Source organism: Carassius gibelio, chromosome B20 (genome assembly GCF_023724105.1).
Source record: "Carassius gibelio isolate Cgi1373 ecotype wild population from Czech Republic chromosome B20, carGib1.2-hapl.c, whole genome shotgun sequence".
NCBI classification, from domain to species: Eukaryota; Metazoa; Chordata; class Actinopteri; order Cypriniformes; family Cyprinidae; genus Carassius; species Carassius gibelio.
Window position 1 is genome coordinate 8,452,802 of NC_068415.1, and position 14,567 is coordinate 8,467,368.

At 37.2% G+C, this 14,567-nt stretch overlaps 1 protein-coding gene across 1 annotated transcript in view; it reads left to right on the forward strand.

Annotated features, from left to right (window-relative positions):
* LOC127984241 (tumor necrosis factor receptor superfamily member 21) overlaps window positions 1-7,334 on the forward strand; it is a 20,128-nt gene extending 12,794 nt beyond the window's left edge. Inside the window, exons 5-6 of the mRNA XM_052586801.1 lie at window positions 5,363-5,576; window positions 6,007-7,334. Coding sequence (XP_052442761.1) covers window positions 5,363-5,576; window positions 6,007-6,236 — 444 coding nt within the window. The 3' untranslated portion in view covers window positions 6,237-7,334. The remainder of the gene's footprint in view (window positions 1-5,362; window positions 5,577-6,006) is intronic.
* The last annotated feature ends 7,233 nt before the right edge of the window (window positions 7,335-14,567 follow it).

Genomic DNA, 14,567 nt, shown 5'->3' on the forward strand with positions numbered 1-14,567 from the left:
TCAGCTGGTCATGTGACGTGAACATGGCAGCAAGCATCCATTAGAATTTTTTTTTACAATAATAAAATAAATAATAAAAAAGTTTTAATAATCTATTAACAAATATATATTTAAAAAAATAAAAAATATTAAATAAAATAAATAAAGGAAAATAAATGAATAAAAACTGATAATATATTATCAAATAATATATTTGATTAAAATAATAAATAGCTAAATAAAAAAACTATTGCTCAAAATAAATAACATTAAAATAATTAAATAAAACAAATATAGTTTAAATAAATATTTAGTCATTTACTTATTTAAAAATAATGATTATCAGTAAATAAAAAAACTAAATGAGCGAAAACAATTGAAAATAATATAACTGTGAAAATAAATAAATACATTTTGATTTAAACAAATAATACAACTGTCAGTATAGTACTACTATACATTTTATGCAGAATGTAATGTAACAATCAAAACTAAATATTTAGCAAATATGTAACATGTATCTTTTTTCATTTTATTTAAATAAATAGTTTTTAAATAAAAAATGAATGATTTAAATCAAACAAGGAAAATAGAAGTAAAATAAATAATAAATTAATGTTTGATTAAAATAAATAGCGAATAGCTTAATTAATAAAAAAGGGTTTTTAAAATAAATAACATTTAAATAATTAATTCTAATAAATACAAATTATATAAATATTTAATTGTACTTATTTATATAATAAATAATCAATCATTAAGCAAAAACAATTGAAAAACATATTTTGGAGGTCTGTGGATTTTATAAATAAAATGTAGTATTATAAAAATAGATTTTGTTATTAAAAAAATAATAATGTTTTTTATAAATGCTTCACATTATATAGTAATAATTGTATGTATTTTTGTATAATAGCAAACATCAAACCTGTCCTGTCATGGTCAAGTCACAGGCTGCTGCATTAGTCAGGCCACAATAATGGATCAAGTAGTCATGTGTATATAGTCTTACATAACACACACACCCCAGGTCTAATAACACTCTACGTGGATAATACGTGCGCAGAAGAGTAAACAACCCAGATGAGTGCATCGTGACTCCTGGCTGCATCCTATTGAACTGCATCACTAATGACAGAAACCTGACAGGCTACCAGAGATGGAGGATCACTCATCAACATTCATTTTAGAGTTTACAGCCTTTCCTGTGTGCAGATTTCATAAAGGCCACTTTATTTACTCTGTCCTTGTCTCAAGGTCACAGCAGACGGTGAAGTTTTGACTGATTTCGATGCTACTGATACGACCAAGATAAAGTGAGATAAAACCCTCAGACTTATTTATATGTTTGCCTGTCAACGGCTCCTCATAGTCACCTAACTGTTCTGTGTTGACTTTCACTGTAAAGGTAGAGCAAAGTCATGTCTGTGTGGAGCACATCCTGCTCAGTCTTTTAAAGCAGTTCTCATACTTTCATTCATCCTCATGTTTAAATGAATAGTACACTTACAGATTAACATTAAAACATTATAAAAATATGATTATAAAACTATATATATTCACAGGATAAGTTATCAATAACCATTTACTAACGTTGCCAGTGAAATGTAGTTTAAATGATTCAAATTATTTGGAACCCTGCTATACATTTTATTTGATTTGATTTGATTTGATTTGATTTGATTTGATTTGATTTGATTTCTTTGCTTTGATTTGCCTATTTATTTTGATGTTCATTGCAAGAAAATGAATACCCCCTGGTCACCAATCACTTTTATTGTATGGAATAAGAAGCAAGACCATTTTATCTGATTTCTTTTGTGAATTAGTAAATATTATAAAATATTAATATTTTTTTAATTGATAGGATACATAAGTTTATTAGTAACTAGTAATTAACCAACAATTGGTTCCAAACTGTCTTTCACAAGTGAAATTTTGTTTTGTTTTTTCTACCTTGGAACTGAGCAATACTTTATTTTTATTTTATTTTATCAACAACATAAGGGTGAGTAAATAATCACAGGATTTTTTTCTGTGGGGAACATGTCTTTAAAAGATGTGAACCATGAAATGTGAAAATTAAATGGGCTTTGTCAGGACATTCTCTCTTTCTCTGATCAAAAACACAACTGTGTTTACAAGATCTGATATTGAATTAGCAATGCTGAATGAAAATGATGCTGTAAAGAGGATGAAACATCATTCTCGTGACTGAGCGGCATTCATCAGAGCCACATGTTTGTAGATCAAATCACATGTTTCCCATGCCCCACAGTGCCACAGCACGCAGAACCTCTCATCAAGAGAATGAATTGCACATGGTAAGGAATGGAAAGATATTAGTATCAGATTAAATGAGTCTCAAAACCATTAGGACACTTGGGTTGAGGTGTGTTCCATCTTGTTTACAAACTTCTGGGAAGTAAGGAAGTAAAACGCATAATTTATTCATTATTTATTTATGTTTGATCTCTTGTACTTTATAATTTCATATACACTCAGAATTCTCCCGGAATCATATGTTATTAGTTCTTTTACTGCTTATAAACAGAATCACATGCACTTTTATGAGTTACAAAGGATACAAAGTCATACCACTTAGACTCAGAATGCAAGTAAACCTCAGATAAGGCCCTGAGAGGATAAACACACCCAGTGCTTCACTTGTCATGGATGCCGGCCAAACAGCTCCACAACTTTTAGACGCCGTCTGAAAGCCACCACCAGTCTGTCCCGTGCTATTATTTATATAACGCCTTTTGACAGGTATTCCAAACCATTGAGAAGAAACAAAGAATTTTTGTTTCTTTTGAAATCTTTTTTTTTTTATGTATAATGTTAAAGTTCCACTACCAGGCTTTGTATAGTCAGATGTGGACTCTGCGCTGTAGGTGGTCTTTTTGAGTCTGGAGCGGTGTAAGCTGTGGCTAATAAGATCAGTGTGGGAGGGACACACTTTCCACATCTGTGGCTTGTGTCCTGGTGGGTGATGGCACAGCGTTCATGGCGACTCCCATGTTGTGGTTCCAGACGTTTGCCAACAGCTTGTTTGCTGGATATTAATAGAGAAGATATTTGGGTATACACCCATCCTTCTTCCTGCGACATGCAACCTGTCTGAACAGTAGACTGTTTGCTTAAAATAATGCGCTTGTTGATTTCATTGAGGCTGGACCTTAGATGTGGAAGCCTCTAGTTTGTATTATTCCATTCTAATACAAATGATATGGATTCAGCAATAATGTAATGTTGATATGTGTGCGTATAATGTATACTACTAGGTTAGGGGTTTTTGAAAGAAATAAATACTTCTATTCAGCAAAGATGCATTAAACTGATGAAAAATGACAGTGAAGACTTTAAAGTATCACAATCATTTCTTCTTGAAAGATGCTGTTCATGTGAACTTTCTATTAATCAAATAATCTATTTTTAAGAGACTTGAAAAGTGGCATTTACATTTTTTTTCACTTTAATCGAAATTAACAGGTTCTTTTCATTGCCACCAAAGTGAAATAACCGAACATAAACATAGGAACATGAAAAACATTATAATTTTAGAACTAGATTTTAAACACCACTTAAAGGCTTTTGCATCTGAACTCTTGATATATAATTTAATGTGTATATACCAAACATTTTTACAATTCAGTATAATATTTTAAAGTACAGTTTAGTATATTAGAATAATATATATATATATATATATATATATATATATATATATATATATATATATATATATATATGCATATACCTGAAATTAGATAATAATTTATTTCACACAGTATGTATATAAACATACTGTATGGGATTAGTTTTATTAAATTGAGGTTATTATTAAAATGAGGATGTTATTAGACTACTTTACAATTCTTGATCTCATCATGCAATTTTCCTTCATATTACAGTAATTGTGTATGAAAACATGCCTAATTGGCATGATAATAATGCCACCTTGCCAAAATGTTAGTTTTTGTTCGTTTTTGGGGGCATAAAACATTTGCATTTGAATATAGACAGATAAACATTTTGCCAGCAATGCATCTGTAATTGCTGCACTCATTCTGGCTTCCCTTGTAAAAGGTGGCTATTTTTGTAACTTGAATGTGCTGCGGCACACTTACTTCCTTCCTTTCGGCACTAATGCATGATTTCATGGACAGGGTGGAGTGGTGTTATCTGTTAGCTTAGTTCCTACTGTTGTTGTGTGCCAAAATACTCTATATTCTGAAGTCAAAGAAAACTCACATCATTGCATAAATCTACCTGTTCAGTGAAAGTACCAACTTTTCTAAGAAAAAAAAAACATAATAGCACAAACAATGTACAATTTTGTGTTCTGTAATGCTCTATTATTCATACATTATCTTGCTTGACCACTTGTGTTGCCATTTTCCTGGTGGTGTCTTTGAGTTCAGAGCTGTTTTTCTCTGTGTGGGGTGGCTAATGAATGACTAAATGTGAGCTCTCGCCGTGCCACTTAGAGTAATGGTCTGCTTTTTATGTGCTATTGATTATTCACTGCTGATTCCAAGGGAAACTTTCCCGGAAATGGAGTGGTTTCCGTCCTTTCTATAATTTGGATGTTCCACTTCAGAAGTTTGAATACCTGCCCAGCCTATTATAAGCTTCCTTGAATAGCTGATGTTGGGATTTTCCAATCTGGGAGTCACCAGAGATTTTTTAGGAGTCACCATGTCTATTTACTACATTACAATCAAATAACTTTCAGATAACCCACCCGATCAAACTATGCTCACAAGATGTACTATTCAAATCTGGCCTGCATTCGGATTATGCTGACCATGTTTAGTTGCTACATTCACTTAATATGCATAGTTTGCCAAAATAGTGGCCATATTTTCCTTTAGTGTCTAGTACAGACTGCGCAAATAAAATTCAGACTGTATCGACTCGTTCTCGGAAATGCATCATTAATGTTCTAACAAACTGCCATAACAAGTATGCTTTGCGCACAGGGGTTTTGTTACTGTAACACAGGCCATGTGCTCTGTGGGCAGTACTGGATCTTTTTCATCTGTCCTCCCCTGATGCAAAGGCCAACAGGGACAGGACTCGTGTGGGTGGTCCAGGGCTGCGAAGGCTGAACCCTTTGTGCTGACCCGGCCGTGAGCACATAGTGATACACTTGTAGAGCCCACACATTAATACAGCCATCGCAGTCTATCAGCAAAGACTCTCATTCTTTCAAATCCATTACTCACGTAATAGTTGTTCCAAGAAAACTCTGTTTGTTCTAACAGGATACACTTGTGGGTTCAGAATGGCATGAAAAAGAATCTCTATAGAAATGTGTGCCAGAATTACGTTCTCATCGTTGTTGTTAACATGTACTGCGACACTTCTTTTGCCGTAGGTTGACCTCAACAAACTAATGACGGCTGTGAATGTAAGCCATTGTCTGAGCCCCAGCCATAAGCCTTCGGAGTCGCCCGGTGTGGTGGTGGAGCAGTCCCCAATGGAGCGCACCAGAGGATTCTTCACCGACGAATCAGAGCCGCTGCTGCGCTGTGACTCCACTTCCAGCAAGGACTCTGCCCTCAGCCGGACAGGCTCTTTCATAACCAAAGGTGAACACACATGGATAAACACTAGAAAGAAAAACACATAAATAAAAAGTTAATAGTAATAAACAATGATATATAAAAATACAAAATTGAATAAGTATTTTTCTTATATTTCAGATTATGAAAGTCACACTTTAAATTAAAATATAAAATGTAAATATAATGTATTATAGATAAATAGATAGATAGATTTAATGAATGTGTAATTAAATAAAAAATGATGAAAGCTATTGTAGTACAGTAGTATATTACAATATATCGCCCTTTGAGGATGCTTTATGTTCCACTGTAAGAAATGCTAGTTTTTTTTTTTCTTAAGCTGTGATTTTATCATCACGCCATCTTCAATACGAAGCTTCTTTATAAAGACAATAATGAATAATAAATCCTAAAATGTTTTATTCATGGCAACCCTCAATCTTCTGTCCCGCAGAGAAAAAGGACACGGTGCTGCGGCAGGTACGTCTGGACCCCTGCGACCTGCAGCCCATCTTTGACGATATGTTGCACATTCTCAACCCCGAGGAGCTGCATGTTATTGAGGAGATTCCGATGGCGGAGGACAAGCTGGACCGCTTGTTTGAGATAGCAGGGGTGAAGAGTCAAGAAGCAAGCCAGACGCTGCTCGACTCAGTCTACAGTCACTTGCCTGACCTTCTTTAGATCTTTACAACATCTCACTATTGTCAGCTACAGAAACAAAGTGACGGACACACAGATGTGCACTCACTCTGTTCCATTGTGCCATTCGGTGACATGCGCGTAATATTAAAACCTCTTGAATGCTCAGACAGGAGTTTTTCTGCAATCGAAGCCGTTCCTTGCGCTAGAATTCACAAAGTGTGGATGAAGCGTTCTCTTGTTTGTGAGCTCTTGACCGGATACAGCTGGTGTCAATGCTATAACCTCTCTAACATGCAGCATATTCTTGCACACACCTCAGCATGATGTCTTACTCAAAGCTATATGATGTAATTTATGAACCGATTTTGTAAATTGTTAAATCAAGCATTTAGTCCTTTGATGTTATGTTCAAAATGTGTTTTTTTTATTACTACTTACAGATTAACGCATCCTAATCAGCAAAGTATTTTTGTTCCCTTTGTTTGTCTTTTTTATGTTTTCAAGTATTACCACTGTAGCTTTTTTAGGCACTAATTTAGTGTTCTATGTGATTTCAAGGGCATTGAAAACCATTCCAACTAGTTATGATACAAATCATGACTGTGGATTATGTGCATTCACTATACAACTCTCCAAATAAGCTCCATTCCCATGTGCTTTTCCGATAAAAGAGGACAAGAAGCAAGTATGATTGTGAAGTAATTTCACACAGTCTAGAGTACCAGTCTATTTCACATTTAAATGTAGCATTTCAGTATTGATATTGCAGATGATGATATGTAGTACAGAGAGAATGTCTCTGTTAAATCAAGTCACTCTGGTGCTAGACGTGAAACTATGGGATAGTGGTCAATTTTATCCCAATGACAGGGTGTTTATGGTCATATGACCACTGAACTTGAACTGAAAAATAAAAAGTTGGCCAAGACGAAACAGAAAGCTGCATCGACTCTTGGATCTGAGGAAGAACGTCAGATGAGTGGTTTGGAAACAAACAAGGACAGAATCATGGAGTGGAATGCTCATGTGTATTCTAATGGCTGTTTTAAAATGTAACACATGTAACCAAGACATTTATTATTATTGGTAATTATCATGTAACCTGGGAAATCAACAGATTAAAGTTTTTTGTCATAACTTGTGGTTGTATTCATGTTGTGTTTTTATAAACACATTGGTTATTGTGAATCTTCATTTTTGTTTTGTCCATACACTAATTTCTGAGTGACAAACGTGCTTGAGAATTAAGTTTGTGCAGACGTGCACATTTTATTTGAACATGGTTTCCTTCAGAGTAACTCATTTCTATCCATCTACCAATCTCAGGTAAGCATATCAGATGCATGGTAACTATCTGACATGAAACCCTTGTTGCTGATATGAAACATATAACAGTGTCCTTCTTCATTCTTATTTTACTTTTTGACAATATTTTGCACATTTTCAACTGGGGAGACTGAGTGTGCTGGAAGGGCTGCCCATATTTTGTGTTGGCTATTTAATAATCTTTTGAAACTTGGCAAACTAGCTCTTGACTTGTAGTAATGAAGATGAACGCTGAAAATGTATAAATCTTAATTAATAAAATGTTTAATAATAAGTTAAAAATAAATGTATACCTGTGCGATATTACTGTACCCATACTGGACCAGCAGTTTGGATGCAGAAAATGGAAGGATGTATGATTTAGCTACAGACGCCATCTTCTGGTGAGATGCGGTAATTCATTCCGCACGAAACCCACTGTGCAGCACTATGAATATTCTCTAGCTCAGTGGTTCTCAAACCTGTCCTGGAGGACCACTAGCCCTGCACATTTTGTATGACAAGGGGTCCTCCAGGACGGGTTTGAGAACCACTGCTATAGCCGTTGATTGTACATCAGTTGTACACAAGGACTTACTGTAATTAGCTGGATCAGGTGCGCTTAATTAAAGTCGAGTCTTCAAGAGATTTCCACCCCTGGTCTACAGCAGGAGTGTCAAAAAAATCGAATTTCGAATATTCGTAAAAAAAAAAAAAAAAAAGATAGCTGCGCTGTTTTGTTGCTTTGAAGAAACGTGCATAATATTTTACTCTATGCGCCCTCTTGTGGTCTCAAGAGAGAAGCCAAAAGTTTTTTTCCCATAACTGAAATTATACATTTTAAATTCCAATATAATTCGAATTTGAATAATATTTAAGTAGAAAATTCCAATTTAGATTTTCAGTCATTTTGACAGCCCTAGTCTATAGCCACTTGCCTGTCCTTTAGACAAATCTTAGCTACTATCATCAGCTACAGAAACCACGTGACGGACACAAAAATTGGCACTGACTCTGTTTCATTGTGTCATTCATAGATACGTACTGTAGGCTATGTAATTCTGGAAGCTTTGGAATGCTGACACAGTAGTTTATCTGCACATCAAAAGCCGCTCCTTGCATAAGATTTCACATAGCGTGAATGAAGCGTTTTCCTGATTCCACTGGAACTTGGTCTGATTCTATTTTGTGTTTTACTGCATTAATGTATTTATGTATGTCCAGTGTCAGCCATCATTTATTAATGTGTATTTAGTTAACAACTATTGGGAGTTAATAAATAATATGTTAGAGAACCCAATAATAATGAAAAAAAAAAATGATTAAGGCCATATATAGCACTTCTAAAGTAGGCCTATGGTTCTTTATAGAACTGTATAAATATGGTTAGTGTAGCACCAAGAAGGGCTCTTCTGCTACACACCTGAACCAGCTAATCCACCCTATGCTGTGTTTAATTGCCTCATATACCCTCATTCACTATTCCCTTCATTAATCCATTAATAAAGTCTACTTGAAGGAGTGAATGAAAACAAGTGAGCGAATCTGGAAACGGAAGGGCTGCTGTTTTTGCATATAGTTTGTGCTTGCTGTTTAATGATCATTTGAAACTTAGCAAACTAGCGCTGGTAGTAATGAAGAAATTTAAATTGAACTCTATCATGGAGACTAGCATAGATAAACGTTAATTAAACTTTAATAATCAAATATGATTATATTCTGTGCCCATAATGGGCAAGCTGTTTGGAAATGGATTCAGTTGCAGGCGTCATCTTCTGGCAAGATGCGGGAATTGATTCAGAATGAACTTAACAGTGCATTATAGGCATTCTCTAGCCGTTCAGTGTACTGTCCATTGGGGACCGTTCTTCTGGTTTCTTACTTGTGCATCCTCGTTTCGTTTCCTCGCGTCTAGCTCCACCCCCTAGGATGAGAGGGAAGGCACAGGATAGGAGGAAGCATGAGAAGCATCCTGGTGTACAATTGTTATTGCAGTGCATTGTGGGATTGATGAGTGATAACGGCCACTATAGTTTTAGACAACACCACAAATGGCTGTCCACAATAGTGCAGTATGATAGGCTATAGGGTACGATTTCAGACACAGCCTCTAGAACTTCTAAGCAGTTGTGTTGGCACTGATTGGAGCTAGGATCTGCAAGACAGTTTGGCCCTCCAGGGGAAGGATTGGACACCTTTCGTTTAGAACCATTTAGAACCATGCTTACTCCCTGCTGCATGCTCCAACTCATCCAAATACTAACCAACACACCTGCATTTCATCAATCTGCTCATCAGGACTCTCAGAAGCACTGCGCTCTCCCACAGTCAGGGTCTGGCCATGTTTAAAGATTCAAAGACTCTTGGTGTAATTTATCTGTTTTGTTAGACTAATGTCTCTAGTGTGTAATCTGGTTTCTCCTGAGGAATTACTTTATTTTACAGTATCTCCAGTATACGATCTGTGAAATCTGTTACTTACCTGCTACTTCTGCGAAAGAACAAAACTTACCACTATCCTGTTACACTTGTAATCAAGACATTTGTTATTGTTGATTACCACACAGTTGTTTTTTGTCATAATTTGTGGTTTTCATGTGGTGTTCTTACTGTACAAATAATTCATTGTACGTCTTAATTTTTATCTTTGTCCATGAGCTGCACTCATTTTTGAGTGACATAAAAACAGCAAAATATCAGTCAATTTAGTAGCAAATTTTCAACATTAAGAGTAAGTCATTTTTTCTACTCATCTCATGACATGTTTTTTGTTTTTTAAGGCACATTTGTCCCCTATCACATGGAAGGAGTAAGCCTATGACCATGATGATGACTAATAGATGCAAGCCTTGTTGCTGATATGTTGCATGTCCTTTACATTCTTATTTTAATATCTGAAAAAGGCATTTTTTATGTATTTCCCACATGCTTTTTTTTTTTTCAAAAAAAAAAGTAAATAAAAATTGGGCTCAAGCTCACAAGTGTGTCCGTTTTTTTTCCCCAAGATATTTTAATTGTTATTCCTAATTACGATGGTTATAAGATACATATTATTACACATAATATAGCTGATATGCTACCCTAAATATATTAATGTAATAAAACAGGAAAATAAATAGCTTATAAAAATACCTGCCTGGAGTATCAGATTCTTGAACCTTCACTTTCAACCTTAACAAACCCGAGAAAGAAAGAAAAAAAACATGCACAGAGGAATATAATCAGTCGAGAACTAAATCACTTGCCCGTTTTCTTCAGTTGTCACTTCTCTTTCTCGTGTTACATTTAAAGTCATCCTCTTATCAAAACACACAAATTTTACAAAGAAACAAACACTCTTACATGCTAAATCCACCCTGCTCAAAACTGCAAGGAATGCATTTATAAAGACACGGAAACCGGCTTATTTCTTTGCATCTTCATCAGACCTTTCAGACATGCACTTCAGCTTGGCCTCAGTGCCAGGCACGAGTCAAATGAGTACATAAAAGGTACAGCAGCAAAAATAGCTTCAGCAGAACAACACTGAACTGAAGTGTGATGAGATGTTGTTAGGCTGTATGTCTGTAAAACAAACTTTCCTGACCTGTCAACCATCTTACTGTGCTGACAGCTCACACTCCTCAACTGTATTTGTGTCATAAATAAGCGCACAAGAAACTATGAGCATACAACGTAGTTTTGTCATCAGTTAAGCCATGAAATTACCAAAAATGTGAAAAGCTGCACACTGCATGCATGTATGCATTACATTTCAGAACGTCTCTCAAATGTATTTACTAAAATATATTCTGCAATTCCAGATCACAATATAAGGCGCAAGCTGATATGTATTTTTTCATTAATGTGAAAAGTACAAATGAAAATGAAACCATTTAAAAGCACAAAATAACTCATTTTACATTCTGGTATTTATTTGTTGTTGACTTCCAGCCTTTCTCACATTCTTATCACTATCTGCATGTCTCATCCATGAGTATGCAATGCTGTAGAACAAGCTTTTGGGGGTTTTGAGAACCAGAACCATGCTGACTGAGCAATAAAGCTATAGTGAGCCCCTTTATTTAAATACCTGGAGGTGAGGAATAACACAAAAACACACTCAGTTTACTTGATATAATAATTCACAAATATCTCAATTACAATTAAATAGAAATGAATTGTATGCAGTTGTGTTTTAGTCACTAAAATAGTCTAGTACTTAGTCTAGTATAGTCAAAGACATTTTTATTTTGAAATAATTAAGATATGATTAACTGGTTGCTGGCCCCTCCCTCACCACCCCATTTGAAAACATCCTGGCTCCGCCACTGTACTCTCACTCTAAACTTAGCCTAATGTGAATAGAGTGACCTACCTTGGTAAATTAGTTGGCCAGGGCCAAGTGAGCCCTGTGCAAGCGAAGGTAGACACTATTGTAGAGTTTAAAAGTCCAAGTAACAAGCAGGAGTTATGCTGTTTTCTGGGGATGTTTGAATACTGTGGGTTTTATAAGAATTTTGATACTGTTGTCACACCCTTGACTGATATTCTTAAAGCAGAAGTTTGTTTGGAATGTTGAGTGTAAAGCTGCATTTAATTCTGCAAAAAATCTGTTATGTCATGCTCCTGTGTTGTCTGCTCCAAATTCTGATGTGCCTATTAAACTATAGGTGGATGCTAGTGAGGTGGCGGGACAATAGTGCTAGAGGACAACATGGCAATTGAACACCCAGTATGCTTCTTTTCAAAGAAATTCACCAGGTGCCAAATAAACTACAATTTTGAGGTCTACTTGTGTAACGGTAATATGGCCGCTATTAATATATATAGTGACCACAACCATTTCTCTCTCGCATGACAAACCAGAGATTAATGATATGGTCTCTGATTCTACAAGAGTTTATTCTTGATATAAAGTATAAAAAAGGAGTGGACAATGTAGTAGCAGATGCTTTGTTTTATTACAAACTAAGATTTTTTGCAAGTTCATAGTTCATACCCCCACTATGGGTGGGAGTGTTAGATCTAGAGATGCAGTCCTTATTGTTATGATTTATCAGAAAAGCTGTGTTCCTCTTCGGGAACTCGAGCTGCGTCGAGCGCTTTTGGGGAACGCCTTTGGCAAGAACAACTCTGAATATCGTGTGCAATCAGTCCAATGGAAGAGCGTGGCGTCACGGGCGGGGTGACGCAGCGACCAGGAAGCTATAAAGGCACTTGCCACACAGCTGACTTCAGCTTCGCGTCTTTCAGCAAGCGCTCTGTGTGTGCATGTCTAAAGTCTGTCTTGTGAGTCTTATTTATTGTTGTCTGTCCCAATAAACAACATAATGCCTAAGAGCAAAGCAAAGACACGACAATTGGAGGGCGATTCCAGATTGCGCTATGGATTGTTTGTTCCTCCCTGCCCACGTACATCACGAGTGGGGATACAAACAGTCTATGCGTGGTTTGCCTGGGATCGAAGCACGCTGAGTCGGCTCTCGAGGGAGCCGACTGCCCGGCCGTTGTGTACGCTTCGATCCCGGAGGGCTCTCTTCGAGGAGAGAGCCTTCGCCAGCGTTCCTCGCGATGCCGGTCCCGTTTTCGCCGAGGCGGAACGGCGCCGGCATTCGTTGGGTTCGCAGATCGATCTGTTGGAGGGAATGGAGACGGGCACGTCCTTATCTCCTACCTTACCCATCAGATCTGCCTGATTCCGGGATTCGGAAGCCCGAGCTTCGGTTCTTCCCCCCGAGCATCGGGCTTGACGCTCCACCTTTCTTTCTCCGAGGAGATTGATACGGAGGGCGTCGGCGAGCTTTTAGTTGCACAAACATAAAGTTGCATAAGCATATACAATAAACAGTGTTATGCCTAACATTATATAAGCAGCTATTTAAGTCTCCGAGGGGATTAATATTGTTTGTGTGACTAATTATTCGCGCGCTGTCGAGGCAACGCGTGTATTACATCATTTTCAGTTTTGATGTGAATTTTCCATACCCGACCGTTTGTCTGGTTGTTTAAACTCCGTTTAAAAAAAGTAGGAGTTAGTTCTATCACTTCAATGTGTACTTTGTCACAATCTAGACCGTGTTCACTTGTCTGATTGTTTAAAAATTCTAAGAAATATAATGACTTTGAGAAGTCAGCACTTCAATGTGTACTTTATCCCAATCTAGACCGTGTTTACTTGTCTGATTGTTTAAAATATAATGACTTTGAGAAGTCAGCACTTCAATGTGTACTTTATCTCAATCTAGACCGTGTTTACTTGTCTGATTGTTGAATTTCATTTGATTCTGAGGAATCTAATGACCGTTATCTAACTTCAAGAAGTTCAATATATCACTTCAATGTGAATTGTATCACAATCCAGACCGTGTTTACTTGTCTGATTGTTTGATTGCATTAAATTCTGAGGAATATAATGACAGTTATTGAACATGTGAAGTTAGATGTACTGGAGGGACTGCTGGGCGGGAGCTGCCCCTCCATGTACAGACAGAGCAAAGCTCTGGGCCGACGACTTCTCAGCCTAATCTAAGATGTCAGGCTGGGAGGTCCACGGCCAAGAAGTCATGACGCATTTCAGTCACGACTACAGAGGGCGGCCCCTACTGGGGTAGAGCGGTGTCCACCTCATTATACGGTGCCTGTCTCACCTCGGTGCCCTCGGGAGGTGGGTCTGCCAACCCTGCCAGAGTTTCAGGGTGCAGCCGCTTCCAGCGAGCACTGCTCTCAGTTATTTCCGCTCGTGAGCGTAGCGGAGCTGAGACGCTCGCCGCCCCTTCGGGGGCCTCTTACACCAGAGGTCAGTCTCGAGGGACTGATTCCCTTAGTACATCAGTTAGCAGCGTGAAAACTACTGCCAAATGTATCTCAATGGGTCCTGCACACGGTAGAAAGAGGCTATCGCATTCAGTTCGGCCATCCACCGCCGACATTCAATGGGGTTACATCGACAGTAGTCGGCCCCCAGCAGGCTCTGGTGATGGAACAAGAAGTGAATACCCTAATAAGGAAGGCGGCCATCGAGGTGGTCCCTCCTCTAGACAGGGAATCCGGGTTTTACAACCGGTATTTCATAGTTCCAAAGAA